Below are 23,639 nucleotides of genomic sequence, written 5' to 3'. Positions count from 1 at the left end.
GCAAAGGACTCTCACCCAGGGGGTGCATGCTATGTGTAGGCCTGTGGCTTCCAATTGTCGCCCAACATAGTCAAATAGATGTGCTTAGCAAAGCATTTGAAAATCATTCAGCACAAGGGCAACTAAGCAAAAGCTGACTGACAATCAGTATTAGTCCGCAAATCATCCTACAAACTCTGATGCTCTTAAGAAATCAGTTAGCCATCCCCAAATCATCAAGAACAAACATGTTTCATGGCGATGCTCTTGGAGTATCAGTAGGCCATCCCAGGATCATCCCCAAATCAACAGGGACAAACAAGGTGATGCTCTTGAAGTAATCGGCAGGTCATCCCAGAATCATCCCCAAATCATCAGGGGCAAACAAGGTGATGCTCTTGAAGTAATCGGCAAGTCATCCCAGAATCATCCCCAAATCATCAGAGGCAAACAAGGTGATGCTTTTGAAGTAATCGGCAAGTCATCCTAAAATCATCAGGAACAAAGTTTTCTAAAATACGGATGATCTTGGCATCATCAGCAAGTCATCCTAAGCTCATCTCCAAATCATCACCCACCATTTGGAGACATTTGCTGATGACTTTAACAGCCTGATGACTTCTGATGATGTGGGAATGACTTCTAATGTAGTTCGATGATCATCGGATGACTCCAGGATTATCTCTAAAGTCATCCTTTTAGACCTGGGTGAGAACGTCATATGTTCTGGCTAACGGGGAAGAAGCGGCAGTCATACTAATGAGATACAGACCCATGACATGTGATCGGATTTATCCCGTCCAATCCCATTTGCCGCATTGTTTCCCCATGTTTTTACCGCAGGGAGAGATCCCACTCCCCGTCCTCCGCACCCTCTTTCTATGTACCCAACACCAATTCACCAGCTATCTTTGCTCTGATTAAAAAAACGGCAAAACGGGATTCGACCAGTTTGATACTCGAACTAAGTGGGGATTACCATCTACTCCACTTCTACCCCGAGTTTCTCCCCATGGGCCACGCTCTATAGAACTGTACAAATAAATTAACAGGAGGGGTGCATGGTCATGGACATTACCAACTTTGGGGTCATTGGGGAGCATTAAGATCTGACCATACTAAGATGGCGATCATCAATGAGTTTTCTGAAGCAACCTTTGCAAGGTTGCACATTTGCTGCATTACTGTGTTGCTGTGCACCTCGTCAGATCCCACCGCATTCATCCTTCCAGGAGTGTGGCTGGGGAGCTTTTAAAGGCTGGCATTGCCCCTTAGAAAGTAATTGCCTGAAAAGAAACAGTCCATGGCATTTGCTCCATCATTATACCTGTGTGTATTATTTTTGTATTTGGAAAGTTGCAGGCCTTAGCAGATGTACGCCTCGTTGGGCAGTATTCCATTGCTACTGTTGCAGGCAAGCTCTGCGTTGCTCCAGTCAGCTGCTCGGACGGTTGCAAGAGAGAGATTTGTTGGTCGGGGTGGCCAAGCTTCTCCATGAATCCCCACGGCCTTGATTTTCATGCTCCACCCACTCTGGCATTCTTGGCCGAGTGGTAGCCAGGATTGTCTAACAATTGGGGACTGAAGCTAAGGTAGTTGTGCGTGACATTAACATCTGTAAAGGCCCACATCGCGCTGCTGAGTGGGCATTCAGAGATTTTGGGTGGGCTCAAGCACCACCCGGTCTGCGTCTCTGATTCTGGTCTGTTGGTGTCTTGCCTCTTACGCTATGGAACTTTGATCCAGTTGTTTGTACGGCTTTAGAGGTTATTTGCTTGCTGAATTGGATTTAATACAGCAACTTCTGCGCAAGTGCCATGACGCAAGAACGCCTTCTGCATCTCCGAAAGAATGCAATGCATGCACCGTTTGGATTCTACTGAGGTGCCTGGGCCTCACCTTGCTCTTGTATGATGATTGCACTGGAATTAATGGGAATGTGCAGACGCCAGCTGAGCAGAACAAAAGTGAAGTTGTGGTGCTGGGGCTCCTACACATGCTTCAGCCCCCATCTGCCCCTTACCTCTTCAGCAAGCTGGTGACATTTCTTAAATCTTCAAGGAACTTTGGCACCTGACATTTCTCCACCCTCATACCCTCAGACTGCTTGAGATCATTTCTGAATGCATCCCGGTCCAGGGAAGGAAACGTATGGTTGTCCCCATGTGGTCAGGCTCCTCTCCAATGACCTCAGTCTTGGTGCCGGTGCGCCGGCCTTAGGCCATGGCTGGAGGGGAGACCATGCATGCTTTAGTTACATGCTCTGCTTTTTCTGAATTTATGGCACGGAATGCCCAGAGTCGGGTGGATCATATACCCCTCTACACTAACAAACACTTGTGAATCCTCATGCCAGGATCAAGGCACACGGAGTGGCTGGTCACAGGCCAGGTCCTGCCACTAGGAAGCAAGCTGCTTATCCCCACGAGAACCCTCTCCAGCTTCATTATTTGGAGCAAGGAGATACTGGCATAAATCCCTGGCATTTTTCTTACTACCGGTAAGGTACTTGTCTCGGGAGGATAGCTCAGGGGCAACGCACTTGCCTTGGAAGCAAAACGACGCTCAGCAACACAGGTCCGATCCCCGGGTCCGCGCTTAGAAACCTCTCTAGGTATTAAGCGCGTTATAAATAACCATTTACAATTTACAATTCTATAAGGCTTTGAGAAGCGGTCAGGAAGCGTTGCTTAGCAGTGATAACCTGAGCTTCATTGTCCTTCCAGATGCCACAGAGGCAGTGTTAGATATAGGGCATGGTGGCCAGGATGCAACTCTACTGCAGAGAGTCGGTTTTGTCGTAGACGAGCCATTCCAAGTTCTCATTTTAAGTCCCAGTGTCTTCTAGTTTACTTCTGGGTAAAGCAACTCCATGCTTGCCCACGTGAACCCCCAGGCCAGGCTAGCACTGCGGTTCTTTAGGGCCATTTTACTCTCCTCTTGGGGTTGACAAAATGTTGCATTCGGGAGGTTGCACGTTTCGGGAGGATCGCCCAGGGGCAACATGCTCGCCTTGGAAGCAAGACGACACGGAGCACCACAGGTTCGATCCCTGGGTCAGCGCTTAGAAACCTCTGGGTATTAAGCGAGTTATAATTCACCTATTATATCATTCTTTTCAGATGCCCCCGGGAATGACTCCTTGTGCCCTAGTAATCGGTATATTGTCTATGCCCGTGTGTTTCACAAGCAAATAGGGCCTCCTGACTCCCAAAGGACACCAGACTGCGTACTTCTATGATTTCCTAGCACTGCCAGCTTTTGAAGGCCAGTAGGCAACCGTCCCTGTCTTTTTCTCTTGTGTTAAAGACCCAGGACCCTTGTATGAGTGGTATCTGATACCCCGCAGCGCCCCCTCCCTAGAAAGTCCAGAGCCACGCGTGACCTGGCTTATAAGGCAAGAGGGAAAGCCTGAAGGGACCACCCTACATACCAGTATGGGCCTTTTGGGAGCAATCTGTGCCATTGTAATGGCTTTGTACATTGTGCAGCTAGTACTGTAATGAATGCTACTCATACAAAGGGTTTTAAAATGCATCATTTGCAAGACATGTTTCCAGAAATGCACCCATTACCAACCAGTTTGTTGCGAAAAAGAAAAGCCACCCTTTGCTATTAGGTAACTTTTTTTGGGTGGCCAGATCAACTTTTTATCCAAGTCCTGCCCTGGCTGGGCCATGGGTAGAGTATTCGCACAGCACAATTGCCCTTTCTTCTAGTTGTCGCTAACCACATGACTGTGCCAGGGGGATGTTTCCTTTTGATGTGTAAGGGTTCCGGCAACAGGTGAAGGCGTGCCATTCCCTGCAGCCATCACTGAACCCGATATGGACTGAATGGTCTCTTTCTTTCTCAGCCATTATTCTGCATCTTATTCTTGTCTTCTTTAAACAAAATGAAATCATTAACCCAGGCTTCCTCGTCCCTGGCAAGAGAAATCAATCCTTCCTTGGAAAACTCAATAGCAACCTGCTTAGATGGAAGTTATGAACAGAAGCGAGACCGACCCCGCTCTTAATAATGGAGCGGTGGAAGGAAGTGGGTAGTGGCAGGGAGGGTAGCTCCATGTTCTGGGGCATAGATTCTATGACAAGACAGGAGGCTCACATTATTCTATACTTTCTTTAATACTGTCATCATAGCGCCGCTTCATGGATAGATCTGCTTTTGTTGCCGAACCTGTGACTCAAACTCACTTTGTCAGGAGCAAAGTCGAGGGGCTTATGCACTAAACCACTGGAGCGTCTGATTGGACACCTTCTGGATATGTATGTTAAAATTGTACTCTGCAGAAAATATTTAGGTACATCTTTGTACTTTTTAAAAATGTGCACCTTTTGATAATTTGCTACATTGTAGGAAAACTCCTTTCTTGGGTAGGTTTCCATTGTTAATCATTTAGTTAATGGTATTTGCACCGTGCACCGTCACCACCGGAGTGGTCCCCAGGCGCTCCAGCGCATCTGAAAAGGGAAGACAGTAGGAAGGTTAGTAGGACTGAGCTGGAGAAGGCAGCCTCAGTTCAGTTTGCACTGTACGCTGAGCTTAGGTTTGCTTTTCGATTGGGAGCCGTCGTGTGCTGTTGTGTGAGGCTTTGTGTAGTATATTTTGTTGTTGCAGTGTGGTGAAGTGTGTGCGGTTTGTTGCGCAGAGGTATGGTTGTGTTTAGTGTATGCAGAGGGGTGTGGTTGGTTAGTGGCATCGCTAGTGACACATGCTAATCTTCACAATCCTGTCTAGATGTGATGTAATGCTAATCTTTACAATTCTGTCTAGATGTGATGCTAGCTGACTTCTCAAATCTGTCTAGATGTGGCACAATGCTAATCTTTACAATCCTGTCTAGGTGTGGTGCAAGCTGACATTCACAATTCTGTCTAGGTGCGACGCAATGCTAATCTTCACAATTCTGTCTATATGTGACGCCAGCTAATCTAATCATATTGCACTTTAATATGTACTATTTGATAGTTGGTCCTCACACCAGACCTTGTGAGGTGGTGGTGGGGGGGGGATAGAACAGTGGAGGATGTCACCACTTAGGCGCCCTCCCCCAAATGTCGGTTTTGTTACGCCCCTGCCATACACCCGCTCATTTAACATGCGCACCCAGCCCCCATACACTCATTCACACATACATTACATACTCCTTACACACACATACATAATGAGCTAACATGCAACAACACCCTTTAACAGCGAGTTTCAGAAGCGGCATCTCTCACCTCTCTGCCTAACAAAAAGCAAGTGTGCACATAAGCCCCTTCCCCTCTGCTATGGGGGGCTGAGAAAAATCTCCTGAATCACCAATTAACCCCCCCCCCCCCTCCGCACGACACTTCCAGCACTGGTTATAACGCATCGATTTGGGGGAAAATGTGTCATAGGCCCCCTTGTTTTTTTTTCTCGAAATTCCGATTGTTTCCTTTAAATACTCTGATTTCACTTTGTGGGTTTTTCTGCTTGTAGAATTTAGAGAAGAAGGCAAAGGGGGAAGGGCCTAAGTGAGAGAGTATCAATGGCCGAGAGAGAGGCGGAGGAGTGGGGGGAGGGAGGAACACCAGAGGGAAAGGTGAGGGCAAAATAGAATTTTTGAGCGGGTAAAATGAGATGTGGAGGCAGAAGGAGAATGGGTGTTGGGGGAAAAAAAGAGTTCAAAAGGAAATAGATGTTGAGAGAAGGAAGAGTGGGGGGAGAAGAGAGGAATCATTTAAGGAGAGAGACAAGAAATCAAAACGTAGAACAAGGAAGAGGGGGAAGTGAACGAGCAAAGGAGGAAGAGGCGGAAAGAGGAAAATAGAAAGAAAACGGACGGTGAAAAAGTTGAAAAAGGAAAGTAGGAGCAAGCGAGAGAGAAGGAGAGAAAAGGAAGAGGGTAAAGTCAAAGAGGAGGGGAAGAAAGGGAGAGAATAAGGGAAGTAGAGGGGGAGAATGAGAGTCAGTAGAAGAGAGGGTGGAAGAATGGGAAAAGGGAAAGAAGGAGTGGGAGTGGCAGAGAGTGAGTCTGGGGAGAGGGAAGGTGCAAGTTGGCCTATCTATGTTATGTTCACTGCTTAACACAACTAGATAGTTTCTACTACTAATGGGCAAAGTGCCTACATAACATGCCACTTAACAACGTTGACTGACCTTCTCTTTATCCCATCCCATCCAAAGCAGAGAAGAAGAAAGGGCGGTCGGCCACCTTCTACCCAATAGACAGCCACCCCCTGCTGCCTCCAGTGGATGAGATGCCAAGGATGGGCTTTAACATCAGCACGGAGCCAGTGGGCAAAGTCAGCACGGAGATGGCGCTGCTCAGCAACCTCCTGGCCGCGTATTCCTTCATCTCAGGTACGTTCTACCACACCGCACGTGCATGTGCTTTCACTGGGCGCCTGCCTTCTTACTTGTTCCAAGACAGAGCTCTGTAACCTTTGGCTCTCTAGATCTTTTAGACTACACCTCCCATCAGCCCTAACCAGCATAGTCAATGGCAAGGGACCATGGGAGTCATAGTCCAAAACATATGCCAAGCCAAAAGTTGCAGTTGTAAACCCCTGTTCTAAGGGCTATTAAAGGTATATGAGCACATGTTTACCCTTCTGGAGCAAGGGCCTGTTCATGGACAGCACAATACTAAGTGGCACCTTGGGTGCCTCCAGCAGAGGCTCGGGGTGTCAGATTACCTGCAGTGCTGGCTAATGGGCCACCTCTCGCCGGATCCGAGATCCGGCATCAGTTCTCTAGCCGGATCTCGGTATCAAAGAACTGTGCACAGTGCGCTCACACGTGATCTAATGTGCTCTATGCGAGCGCACTGTGCACACAAAACCTGTGTGCACAGTGTGCTTGCACAATTGCATGCTGTATGAAATAAAGACTATGGCTTTAAAACCCAAGGGAATTTGTTAGGCTCACTTTGAATGCAGGATGGGGTGAATAAAACTAAAGCCATACTCTTATTGCTCAACTTATTTCTATGGCAATGTATGTAGTGTATAGTTGGTTTACTGTGAAAGGCTAGTTTATTATGTAATGTGGTTTGCTTATCTAAGCACATGAAATGCGAAGCAAAACTTTAATAAATATGTATATCAGCTCAACCTGGGAAGATGTGCTCAGTTGCTTAAATTGTCCACATCACGGTTTCACCATTTAACCGAAATGTGTGATCCTGGGCAAATCATTTGATCGCACTGTGTCTTATCTGCAGGTCTGCAAGGGATTCTGATTCACTTCATAGCTTATGTTAATATATCCTGCTATTATTAAAAAAAAGCCCAATGACTATAGAGTTGCTCCGTGTATAGTAATAGTGCCATTCCGATATGTTGCACCACAAAGTTATTTGCCACTTGGTTTACTTATGGCAATTTATTCTAAAGTAATGTCCATGGTGCCTCCAAGTATCAAAGATGATGCTCCTTGCAATGTCCTTTTCTGTGAAGAAACTTCTGTTGGCACAGTGCATATGCAAATGAGGAGATTTGCATGTATTTTGCCCCAGAGCACCTGGACTGAGCCCTCTATAGATGAGTTCCCTGCATCTGTAATGATCATGCTGTTTTTTTTGTTCTGTGTCAAAAGGCCACCTGCCACTAATGTTACCAAAAAAGTCGATTATATATTTGTGCACGTTATCTTACTATGTTTGGTGTACTTTTCAAGCATTGAAAGAAATTGCTCCGTTTTTAAACTATTTCGAACATCATTTGATCAGAGTAAGACTGCCAGCTCCCCCTGCCCCCTCTGACTCCGCCTCCTCGGAATTTCGCCCCTCCAAACTCCGCCTCCACACCAGCCTTTTGTAGGATTCCCCTTCAAATCGTTTCCATTTCCACCACTGATTACCTATAAAAGAAAGACATGTTGCCATATTGCCCAGTGAGGGCCAGCACAACGTCACTGTGCATAGGACGTCAAAACCGCTTGCACCCTTCTGTGCTTGCATCCTCTCTGAGGTTTGTCTCGTGCTGCTGAGAGAGGTACCCCCTAACTCCCCTCCATTCCCACGGGAGGCCATTTCAGGATTCGACAGCGCTGGATTCCATTCCCTGCCAAGCCTGTCTCTGCAGCCCTTGTTAATGCGCGTACCCGCTCGGAACAGCAGAGGCTGACGCCAACCGGCAGACACTGTGCCCGTCATTCCCCCGCCTTGGCCTAGTCAATGCTGGGCCCTGCATGAGGTCATGCGATGGCGGCCAGCCGGTCGCATGGGGGGCGCCATGAATGCAGGAAGTCATTTGCTGCTTCAATAACATAACAGAATAGAAAGTTGCAGAGCGTTCTTGTTGAGCCAGTTTTTGTTTGCACTGAACTTTGACTGCAACAGCAGAAAGCCGGCTATTGTTTGTTCACGGGCACTCTTTACAGAGCGGCGAGTCGTCTATTCCTCAGGCCCCGAGCTTGGAAGCCATAGCTGAGCGGCGTGATGCGCGTAGTGATCCAGGCCATTGCGCCCTATAACAGCACACTTCTGTGGATGATGCCACAAGCGTTGGTGTGGCGCTGTCAATGTGTTAGACACTCAGTGCATGTTTCTCCGTTCAGTGAATACGCTCCCCAGACCTGCCACCAGGCGATTAGTGCCATGGAGACCGGGCATAGCGTCTGCCAGTGCTACACAAGCAAATGCAACTAGAGTGGGATCTACAAGCACATGGCACCAGAGAGAGAATCCACAGGCATATGGAACCAGAGAGAGAATACACGGGCACATGGCACCAGAGAGAGAATCCACGGGCACATGGCACCAGAGAGAGAATCCACAGGCACATGGAACCAGAGAGAGAATCCACAGGCATATGGAACCAAAGAGAGAATCCACAGGCACATGAAACCAGAGAGAGAATCCACGGGCACATGGCACCAGAGAGAGAATCCACAGGCACATGGAACCAGAGAGAGAATCCACAGGCACATGGCACCAGAGAGAGAATCCACAGGCACAGGGAACCAGAGAGAGAATCCACAGGCACATGAAACCAGAGAGAGAATCCACGGGCACGTGGCACCAGAGAGAGAATCCACAGGCATATGGAACCAGAGAGAGAATCCGCAGGCACGTGGCACCAGAGAGAGAATCCACAGGCACATGGAACCAGAGAGAGAATCCACAGGCACGTGGCACCAGAGAGAGAATCCACAGGCACAGGGAACCAGAGAGAGAATCCACAGGCACATGGCACCAGAGAGAGAATCCACAGGCACAGGGCACCAGAGAGAGAATCCACAGGCACAGGGAACCAGAGAGAGAACCACAGACACAGGGCACCAGAGAGAGAATCCACAGGCACAGGGAACCAGAGAGAGAATCCACAGGCACAGGGAACCAGAGAGAGAACCACAGGCACAGGGAACCAGAGAGAGAATCCACAGGCACAGGGAACCAGAGAGAGAATCCACAGGCACATGGCACCAGAGAGAGAATCCACAGGCACGTGGCACCAGAGAGAATCCACAGGCACATGGAACCAGAGAGAGAATCCACAGGCACATGGAACCAGAGAGAGAATCCACAGGCACATGGCACCAGAGAGAGAATCCACAGGCACAGGGAACCAGAGAGAGAGAATCCACAGGCACATGGCAGCAGAGAGAGAATCCACGGGCACAGGGAACGAGAGAGAGAATCCACAGGCACATGGCACCAGAGAGAGAATCCACTGGCACATGGCACCAGAGAGAGAATCCACAGGCACATGGCACCAGAGAGAGAATCCACGGGCACATGGCACCAGAGAGAGAATCCACGGGCACATGGCACCAGAGAGAGAATCCACAGGCACAGGGAACCAGAGAGAGAATCCACAGGCACATGGCACCAGAGAGAGAATCCACAGGCGCGTGGCACCAGAGAGAATCCACAGGCACGTGGCACCAGAGACAGGCACATGGCACAAGAGAGAATCCACAGGCACATGGAACCATAGAGAGAATCCAAAGGCACATGGCACCAGAGAGAGAATCCACAGGCACATGGCACCAGAGAGAGAATCCACAGGCACATGAAACCAGAGAGAGAATCCACAGGCACATGAAACCAGAGAGAGAATCCACAGGCACATGGCACCAGAGAGAGAATCCATGGGCACGTGGAACCAGAGAGAGAATCCACAGGCACATGGAACCAGAGAGAATCCACAGGCACATGGCACTAGAGAGAGAATCCACAGGCACATGAAACCAGAGAGAGAATCCACAGGCACATGGCACCAGAGAGAGAATCCACAGGCACATTGCACCAGAGAGCGAATCCACAGGCACATGGAACCATAGAGAGAATCCACAGGCACATGGAACCATAGAGAGAATCCACAGGCACATGGAACCAGAGAGAGAATCCACGGGCACATGGCACCAGAGAGAGAATCCACAGGCACATGGCACCAGAGAGCGAATCCACAGGCACATGGAACCATAGAGAGAATCCACAGGCACATGGCACCAGAGAGAGAATCCACAGGCACATGGAACCAGAGAGAGAATCCACGGGCACATGGCACCAGAGAGAGAATCCACGGGCACATGGAACCATAGAGAGAATCCACAGGCACATGGCACCAGAGAGCGAATCCACAGGCACATGGAACCATAGAGAGAATCCACAGGCACATGGAACCAGAGAGAGAATCCACAGGCACATGGAACCAGAGAGAGAATCCACGGGCACATGGCACCAGAGAGAGAAACCACGGGCACATGGCACCAGAGAGAGAATCCACGGGCACATGGCACCAGAGAGAGAATCCACAGGCACATGGCACCAGAGAGAGAATCCACAGGCACATGGCACCAGAGAGCGAATCCACAGGTACATGGAACCTTAGAGAGAATCCACAGGCACATGGAACCAGAGAGAGAATCCACAGGCACATGGAACCAGAGAGAGAATCCACAGGCACAGGGAACCAGAGAGAGAATCCACAGGCACATGGAACCAGAGAGAGAATCCACAGGCACATAGAACCATAGAGAGAATCCACAGGCACATGGAACCAGAGAGAGAATCCACAGGCACATGGAACCAGAGAGAGAATCCACAGGCACATGGAACCAGAGAGAATCCACAGGCAGATGGCACCAGAGAGAGAATCCACAGGCACATGAAACCAGAGAGAGAATCTACAGGCACAGGGAACCAGAGAGAGAATCCACAGGCACATGGCACCAGAGAGAGAATCCACAGGCACAGGGAACCAGAGAGAGAATCCACAGGCACGTGGCACCAGAGAGGTAATCCACAGGCACGTGGCACCAGAGAGGTAATCCAAAGGCACGTGGCACCAGAGAGAGAATCCACCAGCACATGGAACCAGAGAGAGAATCCACAGGCACATGGAACCAGAGAGAGAATCCACAGGCACATGGCACCAGAGAGAGAATCCACAGGCACAGGGAACAAAACACCGGGATTGGAATACACAAGCAAATGGGATCAGGGATAGGATCCACAAGCAAAGAGAACCAGAGACGGGGATCCATGAGCAAATGGACCCAAAGATGGGGTTCATGAGCAAATACAACCAGAGACTGGACCGAAATAGCACTAGCTAGGGGGTAACATTAAGAACATGTGGTATTTAAAACGCCTCCTATTCCTAAAATACGACCCACTTATGAGTGAGGGTTTCACAGCCTGTTTACAGCATCGGGTAAATGACCCACATCCACCGCTACCACCAGACACAGAATGAGACCCTCTGGGGCTTAATTACGAGCTTGCCAGTATTACCGGCAATGGCGATTACTGGCCCATTTAGAGTCCAGCAGATTCTAACCTTCTTCCCCATTTTGGGATCCCATTGGAATCCATTGGCGAGAGGGGATATTACTGAATGCTGTCAAACTGCATGGGACGTTACGGTTACTCTTTTAGAGGTAACCCCTACAACAAAAAGCGGGACGTTTTGAGCGATTATGGGTTTGCAAACCCACAGTAGTGTGGAGCGGTAAAGCAGGCAACATTGAGCGTTCCTGCATGGCTTACCATAACCGCACCACAAGTAGTGAGGGCCTAGGGCTCTGTCCTTCATCTATACCGTCATCCATGATATAGGAGTATAGGGAGGTGCTACTGGTGTCCCCCCAAGAGCGCCCTGCATCACTGGCCTGCAGGACATTCATCCAAATGATTTCTTCCCGGGCAAGTCTGGCACACCTTAGCCGTAAATACACGTGTAGAGGGTCTGTAATGCATTACCGTAGGCAGAATATCAAGCCACAAAAGCCAAGTTTACAAACGAGTCGGTTGGAAGGCAAATCTGCAATAAGGTACGACGTTCCTTCATCTCCCGAAATGTTTTGCCCGAAAAAAATGATCGAAAAATCTGGGGGCTGGGGGGTAAGGGGATAAAAGGGGGTAGGGTGGGGGTGAGGAATAGGGAATAAATAATAGGGAGGGAGGTTTAGGGAGAACCCCAAATAAACAAAATTATTAATCTGAGTCTTTTTTTCGGGCAAACATTTTCGGCAAAAAATGCAGGGAAAAAAAAACCAGGCGATGAATGAACATAGAACCCTGGCATAAGTTGGCACCATTCCATTGAGCCACAGGAAGCCCTGAGCGGAATCATTGTGGCACCATCATGGCAATATACTCCATTAAAGCAAGCGTTGTTGGCAGCAGGGCTGTTGACTTAAGGGTGTGTAATGTGCCCCCGCTAGCACATTATGTGTCTTCCTTAGTATAAACCGAGGTAACATAAGCAATTAACTATATATTTGGTGTTTTCTTAGTATCCATGTGTGACTTTGAAAACAGCAGGCACATAAGTGCATGTGGTGTAAGTGGCGGAACATGTTCAGTGACGCAACAGATTCGTGGCCTCCTGATGATGGCAAAAATGGTAGCCATATGCTCAGGGTGGGCCACTTGTGGGAGGGATACAGTGAGGATGAGGGAAGTAGTGGCAGACGGAAGTGTACAGCGGAGAATGGAGGATAGTGGACAGCAGCACCGGTGGCAGCATGAAAGTGGTCCTCAGGTAGTGCGTGGTGCTGCCAAGATGCTCCAGCTACAGCTCGCTTTGTACAAGTTCACTAGTTGCCAAAGCTAGGCTATGAATTTATATTTACTTTATGAGACATTGTTTACTTATTTATAGACATTGGGGTGCACATTATAAACAACAGGCGAGTGGGCACCGCACCCGTTACTAAAGAACGTCTTAGTTTGTACATTTATGACAAATTCAGTAATTTATGGGGTGCACACCCTCTAAAAATGGCTCCACGCTGAGCACTCACATACATGCAACAAGCGGACCTTGGCTAAGAAGCCAGCGGTGAGGGTTGCACTCCCTTAGTCTAGCTCCAAAATCTAGAGGACATTACTTCAATCTTAATGTACGCATTTCTGTCTTTCTAAACAACAGCAGAGAAGTTATTCACAACTCATTCTAGAGTTGGGAAGTCAAACACATTTTAATCAGCCAGTGTTTGTGGCAAAAGACTGAATGCCAATGCATTTTGGAAGAAAATTCCTCCATCAGGGCAAAAGCTTAGAAATAACAGCCCCAGGATCATTTAAACATTTATAAGAGGGATGTCCCAGACCGAGTACGTATAATCCATTGAAACAGATTAATTGTAATGAACATATCGGCACATACGGCGCAATAAACATGTGATATTGGAAGTTCAACAACACCAATCGCATGTTGGGTAGTGTTTAACCATTTACAAAGAAAGCCCCTCAGCCTAGCGCATGATGTTGAAAATGCGGATGCAGGTAGATAACAAATAAACAAATAATCGAATATTGAGGCTAACGGGCGAGTGAATACATTAAGAAACATCCAGTAAGATGACCTGATGTTCATTGATGGGCAAGACGCGATTGTGGATTTCACAAAAGAAAACAAGTTTCAATGAAAGGTAGGAGAGAGAAAAAAGGAAAAGACAAAATCTAAATCAGTAAAAACAGCATTAGCAAAAAAACTCAAATGTCATCCCATCCATGCGCGCTCAGAAATCCTGCTCTCATTCAGAGTTTACATATCCATGCGCGGACATACGACAAACTTATAGCCACATCTAAAGAATTACAGTTGGATAAGTCAATCCTACTTCACCCGAAAACAAGGAACACAAAATGGCAACCTTGCACAGCACAGACGCGGCATGCTGATCACTTCACAACAAGTAAAAACACTGTTTCTTCTAACTTATGGCCTACACGAGAAAAACAGATAAAGTAAACAACCTTGCAAAGAGAGAGTGGGCCTCATTACAAGTATAGTAAGGCAACAACGGCGCCGGTATCGCTACCGGCACCGTGGCTAGCGTACCGCCATACTAGGATTTCTGCTCGCGGGTGCCCTTGCAGCCACCAGGTCTGACCTGGTGGCCGTACCGGCACCCACGAGCAGAACATGATGGCAGCATCGGTACCGTTATTAACCGTTATTAACTGTACCGGTGCTACCACCTTCCCCATTACCAATGAGTCCTATGGGGCTCAAATGGGAATGGGGATGTACCGGGCCCGGCACCTGCGAAAGGGCAATTACCGGGTCTGGGTGGGCCGAAATAGCCCCGTACTTGCCCATTCGCGGGTGCCGGACGCGGATGCAAGTTTGGAGGTCGCCTTTCATTAAATCGGGAAGACAAAGCCAGATGCCGAAAGGCAGTTCATTAAATCAATGTGAAATTACTAATTCAGCACCTAAGAATTAAGTTTTCAAGTTTATAATATTGATCAAGAAACCAAATTGTGCCCTTGACCGAACAGACATGAATATTTGCCTCAGAGGAAGAGCCAAGCTCGAAACACGTGTCAGGCTGAATTGAAGAATAATTAAATATTGTACAACCGTACACCATGAACTATATGGTGTGGCGCAGTGTAGTTGTTCACAACTTTCTCAGTAATTCCGTAACTGTGGGCCGTAGGGCAAGGCACCCACACTTTAACAATTACCTGCTGCCGCGTACTGATAACTTACCTACGTGTGCAAGCGCTGGGACTCTGTGTGGTTTATGTTGCCCACTATCTCTTTCTGTTATTTACCCATGAAGTGTACTGGTCTGTCCCAGGTGGCGAGGAAGGGCACAGTGTAGCGGATGGCATGGACTACACGCAGTGGAATTTTAAGGGAATGAGGTGTAGACAGATCCAAATCTGATCTAGCTGCAGCGATGCCTTTCAAGACTGCGAGTACTGCAAGACAGGAGCGTATGCGAGGACTGGCTGGAGAGCGACTCCCAACAGGACTCGATGTAAAGGGACAAGCAGCTCCTGGCCATGTCCATCCCCTAGTGGTGGCATAGATTGGGTACCTCCGGGTTTGTTTGTTTATTAATTTGTAATGCGCACCAGACCCAAGGGTATCAGGGCGCAGAGGAAACATACAATCAAGAAACATCACTTCTGTCCAGTTCAAGTGAGCAGAGCCATTGGGTCCATGGCAACAGGTCCAATTTTTACGGAACCAGGATGGATCCACGTACAGCGGATACTAGCTTTGGCCTTGGCAAGGCAAGAAAGATCTGCATTTGAATATCAGACTGCTTTTCAAAATTGCCACGCCCTCGCGCATGCTATAAAGGGAAGGCAGGCAGAGCCAATGGGTTTAGCCAAAGGTTCCCTCATTGAATCTACTGGAGTCATGGCTGAAGTCTTCCTTTATATGAAGAGCAGATGATGTTGAGCGTTTATGGGGTATGTAGAAACAATGGGTGGCAAACAAAAAACTAGGTTGACATCAGTGGTATGCTGCATCATTGGCTGCGGTCAACACACTTCTATAGTACAAGGTACCCTTTTGAATTCGTATGCTGTGTCCGTGCGTTTGGACAGTAATTACATGGTAGGCCTATGGTGTCATGCTGTACATCAAACATGTCTGTAATCTGTCACAGGGACATCATTTGGGGGGTCGCGCCTGCGACCCCTGAAGTCTCCCTTGCTACCACTGTGGTCTCCCCTTTGCTACCTCTAATAAAAAAGATATATACATTTTTTTCCTTTTTTTCTTTTTACATGGAAGCTCTTGGGCTGTGGCCAACGCCATGTGGCTTTGTTTCTGTAGTGGCTGGCTTTCTTGTTCTGGCGTTTTAAAAAACAGGGGGTTCCACTGATTTAGTCTGTTCTTAAACACCTCAAATTCACAATGCAGACAAAAACTGCCAAAAAGCACTTAGAGTAGGATATGCATCCATTTTGGACTATCTATTTTGCTTTTCACAAGCTGCAGTTATTGCATGTTTTTTCTGCCGTTGTCTCTGTTACGATCATCATAAGACATTCCACCTCAGTGCCCTCCGTCACTTGACAAAATCTGTGGGCCTAAAAGCTTGTGTACAGTGTAGAAATGTTTGACCATAGCACATAAAGTGGCCCTTGATTTAATTGTCCACAATGAATGATTTGTTGTAATGTGTCTATCTTTCCTATTACCATGGCATGCTGTTTGGGATGTTTGCATGTATGAGGTAACCAGTGCCCAGAGTACGTGAGTGCGCTGCTTCCCTCTGATACTCTAAATTCTTTAATACACAGTTACAAACCCTCCCAATGGTATGTATTTTGCCAACCTCAGAAGCCTGAAAAGTAGATGCGCACAGGCTTGACATGTGGCCAACTTTCCATCAGACCTGCAGATGAACTGGCCTGCTGCTAGATGTCAGTTACCAGTTTAATGGTATCCACTACAGGGTGTAATTTGCTTTGTGACTTTGAGAACCTTCAAACATGCAATTGATCATTTTACTATAGCCGGTAAGGTTGCTATAGCTGGTAAAATAGCTCAGTGGGATGAGCGCTCGCTGCTGTGATGTGTGTGTGATCTGTAGGTTGCAGGTTCGGAACCCTGCAAGGCCAACTCAGCCTTTCATACTTCTGAGGTTCATAAATGAGTACCACCACAGGTTCGGTGATATTGTATGTATATTTGTTATATATAAAGTGCCTTAGCGCTATATAAGAACACATCATTAGCATTTTGCCTTGGACATCTGCTTGCATTCACAGTCATTTGGTAATATGGGCATATACACACTGATATTAACGCTACATATGGTGATCCATTCTTGTATGAAATGTGTAAAACATTACTATGATATCGTAACCATATTTTTTGTAGTGTAGTGTGCTTAGGAACAATGCTATGTGATGCCACTTCCTCTTTTGTCAGGGGGTGAAAGGTCGTGTTCCATTGCTTCCTGTGATGTCACTTCGGGGTGGAGTCAAATGACATTACTTCCTGTGATGTCATCAGAGGTCAATGGTCATGTGATGTCACTTCCGCTACCCCTAGCATTTTGGTGAAATGACGTCCCTGAATCTGTGTTATATGAACTATCTTGGCTTACAGGTCGCCCTCCCCCCAAGGCAAACATTCTTTGGTCATTCATAATACCAAGGTAATGGTGGAGCACACCATTTTGACCAAAAATAAATAAAATTCCCCAGTAAGGGAACCAAGGTAGGTGGGGTTGCAACCGTATGCAGAAGACAACACATGCTGACATAAGAGGAGTAGAGGAGTTTAGAACAAAGTTGGGGTGCACATCTCCCAGAGGTTTTCATAGACACCGTTGTGGGGTTTTAAAACAATAATGGGGTGAAGAATTCATCACTGCGGCAGTGGCGGCACTCATTTTTTGTACCACCCCAGTCCTGTTTTAGGCATAACACAGTGTTAGGTCTGAACACACTTTTCCCTCTGGTGAGGGGGGGGGGTGCTGTCCTCTGGCTTAAATCGGGGGCCTCACACGTATGAAGGCCTTGGTGGGGGCACTGGGCTACTTTAGAATGGAAGATCACATAGTTTTCGGGGAGTCACTTGGGAGTTCTGCACATTTTTGTCAGGCCCTGGGTAGATAGCCAAAGGAGGCCTCTGGCCCTGTTGGTTTTGCCCCTTAAGATAGTTTTAGAGGAGTGGGGCAACTTTTGACATATAACACTTTCACAAATGGGTTATGGCCATGTCATGTGTGTGTTTTTCCTCGGTGTGAAAAAATGTGACAAAACAAATTGGTTTTGCAAACAAAATCTTTTGTTTCTGTAGTCATTTCACGCCAACCTCACACAGACACTGTGAGGTCTGGGGATGAGCGGGCCCCCGTAGGGTGCGATGCCCTTGCACCCCCTGGCAGCTGGAGCAGTCTGGAGGTGCAACGGCAACTGCGCCCTGGGACATGTTACCTGCTGCTGAGGGCCGCAAAGCGATTGCCTTGAGGATCTCCGGGGTGTCTGGTAGCTAGAATGTGGGTGACTTAAGCCCTGGAAGCAGGGGGGTCGTTTTTTCCTGCTTCTTGTTGGCTGAGCACCGCCAGAATCCCCCCTTGCCCGCAGCCTGTTTTTCCACCAGCTGCAATTTTGGATCTAGGGTAAATGTTATTGGTAAATGGGACCTCGGGATTGGGAAATTGAAGATAAAGTGGGATAGGTGACCTGTCAGAAAGGTGCAGATGTGGCTGTCTTCCATTTGTCCCAAATCCGTATGACTAATTTTAAACACAATTTTCCTTTTAATGACCGCATGAGGTCAGCGCTCAACCGTGATGTCTACTGGCAGAAATCAGTTTAGCCCTGGAGAGGGGGACTGGGTCTGGTGTAAGAGTCGGGGCCACCATTCCACTCCGTAACTGAACCACTTGGTATTGGTCCTTAGAATATTTTCATAGGTGCTGTAGGACTTTTGAAATCTAAAAGGCTCACAAATCGTTATGTAATTTTGTACATTCTATTATATATCTGTGACCAGAACAATACTTTCCCAAACATAGTAAGATGTGGCTGAACTTTTGTGACAGGCGTCACTAGGACCCCTTGGGGACAATGCCTTTCTAACTCTGTTTCAAAGATAGAAATGCCAAAACTATATAGAAACACTCGGGAGAAGCATGAGCACTTCTATCTGTGCCACAGAACTGCTGCTAGGGCCCTCAGCGCAGGAGGATGAGCACCCGTCTGGGCCCTTGCACCGGTGGCAGGCCCTCCTGCAACATGCCCCCTCAATTCACAGCAGTGAACTGGCGTGGACCCCCACTACCATGCCAGGAATGTCTTTGAATACGTAAGATAGCAGAACGAGTTCAGTGCTCGCCTCTGCCACAGCTTCATTCCCCGTGGGGGCTGGTTGGACTCTTCGTCTATTCCTGGGCAATAAAATGAGTGCCATTACATTGGGGAAGACAAATAACTGATATTTCAGCGCTTAGAAGCGGAAGGACTGCAGCAGGAAGCGTAACACGAAAACTTGAATTTAATGTATTTAAACAATAATATACTCGTATTTGTCTTCGGGTTTCTGATAGCCAGGAATGTAAAACCGCCTGACAGGCCAGGTCATTCATGCAGGCACCGGATTATCCTGTGAGGGGAGTTCCTCTGCCAGCATATCTCGCATATTTCCACTGATGTCTTATCTCGGCGCTGCTCACACGGACCTGTTTATCAGAGGAGACTTCTGCTGAGAAAGGTGAGGCGAGGGGATGCCTGCTCAGAGTTCTCATCCTCTCCGCCGCCGCCATGCCTGGCTCCTGTGCTATTTCCCAACTGCAACTCATGGTAATGGCCGGAACCGAAAACCACACGATGGGACATGGGGACTGTAATCCCCACCCTTCTCAGGCATCTTTCTCAGTATTATTCTTTTGCATTTGCAGCTCAGAATGGATGAGGTTTTTAATACTTCCACTATTTTTGTTGCCAGGCACTCTAGCTCGTTTCAAGTCCCTCAATCCCACTCCCAAAAAACACGCATGTTTGCTACCCACAAAGTTCTCCCATCACACCCCGCCCCCATACCTTTTCAGATGTTTCTGTAACCCTCTAGTTACCTATCGACAGCGCCTAGATACCCTGCTGGGACGAAGGCACGCGCTACAGTTACAGTTACACGTTATGTTATGCTGCAGTGTGCAGTTGATGAAACAATTTAACACTAGACTCTGAAGGTCTCCAGTTTCACTGCAACACACTTTCACACTTTCAAATGTGAACACAATCATTTCACTAGTGGTGTTGCGGTTTGCTGTAGAGTGTTCTTTTCATATACGGTCCTTGGGAAACAATGTCGCATTTATGATGACGTCTCAGACGGCGGTAAGCCTTTTGCTCTACGTATGCGCAGTCTGAGCTCTACCTTAGTGGGAAGACATCTGTAAGATTATAGTAAATCCCACAGAAATCCACACTAAGCACAGAGTGCCTCAGTAATATCACGTCACACTATTGCATCATTATTGCATTGTCTGGGTGAAGCGCCAGCGTGCTGCCTCAGGGCACTCACTGCACAGCACAGGAAATCAGCTGGCGCGCCTCCTGAAAAGTCTTGTCTGGATGAGGCGAGGCAAGGTCAGTTTGCCGATTCTCATGCCCTTTACCCATAAGATGGCAACTGGTGGCATAGTACCCCCGTTTTGCACAGCAGGAGGGGAGGGGATTTTTGCACATGAGCTGCTTGAAAGTAAATGACTCTTTAGACTGGTTTCCAGGGCCATGTTGGGGGCCGCTAGGCCAGGCCATGCCCTTGTGTGTGCCCCCAAGGCATTCCAAGCAGGTGCAGCGACCTATAATCACGGCAACCAGACGTCCCGATTTTGCCGGGACTGTCCCAGAATTGCACCCTCTGTTCCCCTTCTGGAGAGGATTTTTTTTTTTATTTCAAAACCCCTGTTCCGGTTTTGGGGAAAAGTGGGGTGACCAGCACCGGTTTTTCGACAGTAATCATAAACGCAACAATTTCAAAAGAAATACATATCCCAATACTTTCACAATGTTGTCATCGCAGAATAGTCTCCAACACCCCAACTTTCAGATACCAGCCACATGAATTAACTGATTGCGCCACAGATTCAGGATGGGAAACGATGAACAGCAAGGCCTGCGACATCAATCGGAGCGAAGCAAAGTCAAAAATGCACCATATCTGTGCAGGAACCGTGCTGGAAATACGGCGGGATCCCAGTGGAGTCGGGGTTCGGTTCAGGCAGGGTGAGGGCTGTGACTGGTGGGCTGGGTAGTCCTTCTTTTATGTTGTTGGCCACCCTGGTTTTCTTCTTGAAAATCTGGTCACCCTACATATGGTGTGTGGTAAACAGTCGGCACAATGTACATATGGTTAAGCATTGCTTTGATGAAAAGCTCATCGATACAAACTCATACAGCTATGAACGTGCATAATGCATGAAAACGCATAGGGGCAGCTACATTTCCTGAACCTGGGAGAGGAAGGCCATAAGGGGCTGGCACAGTTGGGGATTCTAGCCTCTGCCTTGATTCGAGCTCCCTTAGCCAGGCTTATTATCTCACAAATCCCATCATCCTTTAAACCCGTCCGCAAAGAGACTTCTGTGCGGAGGGAAGACCCCAACCCTCGCAGGAATGGAATATTGGGGGGGTCATACTTCTGTCTAGACCCCATTCTACCTTTCCCATGATCTGATGGGCAAAAGGCTCGCTCTGGCTGGCAGGAGACTTTATCATTAGGCCTCTTCTTCTGTCTCTAGATCTATCTGCTAACAAAATGTATTGTCGAGTAATGGTTTACAATGAGAATGTTTTCCCTAGTCTTTTTATGACTAACGAAAAATGTATTTTACATTCTAAGATGATCTAAAATGCATTCTAATATACATGCACTTATTAGACCGTGTTACCATTACAATTCTCCAATTGTGACCGTGCAGCTGCTCTGTCAGATTCCCCTTCTCTAGGCGTGACATGACATACACCCGAATATCTAATAATAATAATATATCTCGAGAAGAAACAAATCTCATAGAAGAAAGGCTGCACCCTTCTTTTGTCTCATCGCCTCTTATGAGATCATTTGTCCTGGCGCATTGAGTTGCAGAATTTTTTTTAAAGCACTTGTCTCTTTTTATTATCTGCAAGACACCTATTCATTTGAATACATTATTGTGTTTGCTATTATCCAGAATAGCATACCCCAATCAAGTTTTAGAGGGTATTACAAGGCAACTTGGGTCGCGAGTACGGATAAGTGCCACAGAACTCACCAGTGACTCCACATATCATTATAATACATGGTGGTGGTATATTATTCTGTGTATCGCTGTATTTGCGTTGGCACTTTTATAGCACACGCTACAAAGTGAGCAGTTACTAGGCAGGGAGAAGCATGCAGTTACCAGGGAGCATGGGGGAGGGGAAAATAAGGAGGAGCGCCTAGTCTAGCATTGGATGGACAGCTGTGCCTGTATGGCTTATGAGATGAAGCTGGGGGTGGCCTGGCAGATGCTCGGGGGTAAAGAGCTCCGTAGACAGTGGACTGGGACGGAGAATCTCCCAGCCCCTTGTCCATGGAAATTGGATGGGGGGCGGGGGCAGGAGAATAAGCTGATCCCTGGAGCGGGGTCTCTAGAAGGATGGCAGAGTTGGATCCTGTTTTCCAGGCAGGTCGGAATCAGGCAACTGATGTATTTGAAGGTAAGGCGCAGAAATGTAAATGAAACACAGATCTGAAGTGATAGCTCGTGACGACGCCATTAGAAGGGAGCAATGGCTAGATGGTTATGCATGCTGGCAATGGCGTAGCCAGATGCATTCTGGACCCGTTTTAGTTTATTCTTGTTTGCATGAGGTGGTCATCAAGAGCGTGCATAGTGCAAGTGAGAGATGACAAGAGCCAACAATTGCAGCAGGGTTTTCATTTGGGGTGAAAGGGGAGGTTTTCTTAGGAACTTTAACTGGAAGCATGATTTCATCACAGACCTGACCTGTAAGTTCACGCTTAAGTCAGCATAGGACCGGTTTAATCATTTTTTTTTTTAAGACGGGCCACGCATGTTAAAATATCGCTTGAATGTTTATTAGCTAACGCTCCTTCTCTGATGTAGCGAGCAATGCCGCATCTTATCTACATCTTCTCGAGCAGATGCCCTTCCCGGTATCATGCTATTTGTTTAATAGTCGGTATTGCATTACCATATGTCAGCTTTTATTCTTATCTGCTCAACAATTGGTGGACTCTCTTTCATCTGAAGTGAAGTGTCATTTCTCGGGCATTGTCAATGAAATACCCCCTCCTGTGGATGAAAGCACATTTCCTTTCAAAATGGGCAGGTTTAAACTCTGGAACCTGGAGCCATCCATTGTCTGAAATTGAATGTTTCTTGTCCTACCTGACGTCCAAAGTGAAGAAACCGAATCAGCTGCTGCGCCTAATTATGACAATCCATGTTCTTTTTTACAAATAAAGGTAACCCCTCTGTTCACATCACATGTGTTGTAAACCTGGTGGACAAAAGGCACAAAAAATGCATAAAACAATCTTTTGCAAAAAATTATTATTAGGCATTTTTGGGGGTCCTTAATAGAGCTGGTTTAAATGGCAAAGTGAACCTTTTAATCCAGATACATTTTTGAGAATGATAAATATGCAAATCATATCTAAATATGCAAATCATCTCCATTGTCACCATAGAAGTGATTACAAGTGTGGAGGTAGTAATAAAACATATAGTATTTTTGAATACCTTATATTTTACAGCTGTGAAAAATGTGTTTTTTTTCTGCCGAAACTCCTCATTTACCACTGATTTTGTGTTGTGTGGCGGAACAGAGCGATTGGAGAGGGCCCTAGGGCAGAGGCAGAGGTTGGGAAGACATCTGTGTGGAAAATGTGGCAGAAGGCTCAAAGAGCATGCCTCCCCACCCCTCAGGCCAAGCCACCTCCATCACTGCCACCCACCTTCTCGGT

At 47.4% G+C, this 23,639-nt stretch overlaps 1 protein-coding gene across 2 annotated transcripts in view; it reads left to right on the top strand.

The window, feature by feature from the left end:
* The window catches only part of EVA1A (eva-1 homolog A, regulator of programmed cell death), a 1,077,479-nt gene that overhangs the window by 1,026,931 nt on the left and 26,909 nt on the right, over nt 1–23,639 (top strand). The window contains exon 7 of one of the 2 annotated variants that reach the window (XM_069605847.1): nt 6,139–6,312. In XM_069605847.1, the coding sequence (XP_069461948.1) occupies nt 6,139–6,312 (174 nt within the window). Of the gene's footprint in view, nt 1–6,135; nt 6,313–23,639 lie in introns of both variants that reach the window. The other variant, XM_069605845.1, reaches the window with a different exon arrangement.

The sequence above is a fragment of the Ambystoma mexicanum genome, chromosome 4p, assembly GCF_040938575.1.
Source record: "Ambystoma mexicanum isolate Mex_15411 chromosome 4p, UKY_AmexF1_1, whole genome shotgun sequence".
Classification (NCBI taxonomy): domain Eukaryota; kingdom Metazoa; phylum Chordata; class Amphibia; order Caudata; family Ambystomatidae; genus Ambystoma; species Ambystoma mexicanum.
The sequence above is the reverse complement of the archived record's forward strand: the minus strand, read 5'-3'. Positions and strand labels throughout refer to the sequence as shown.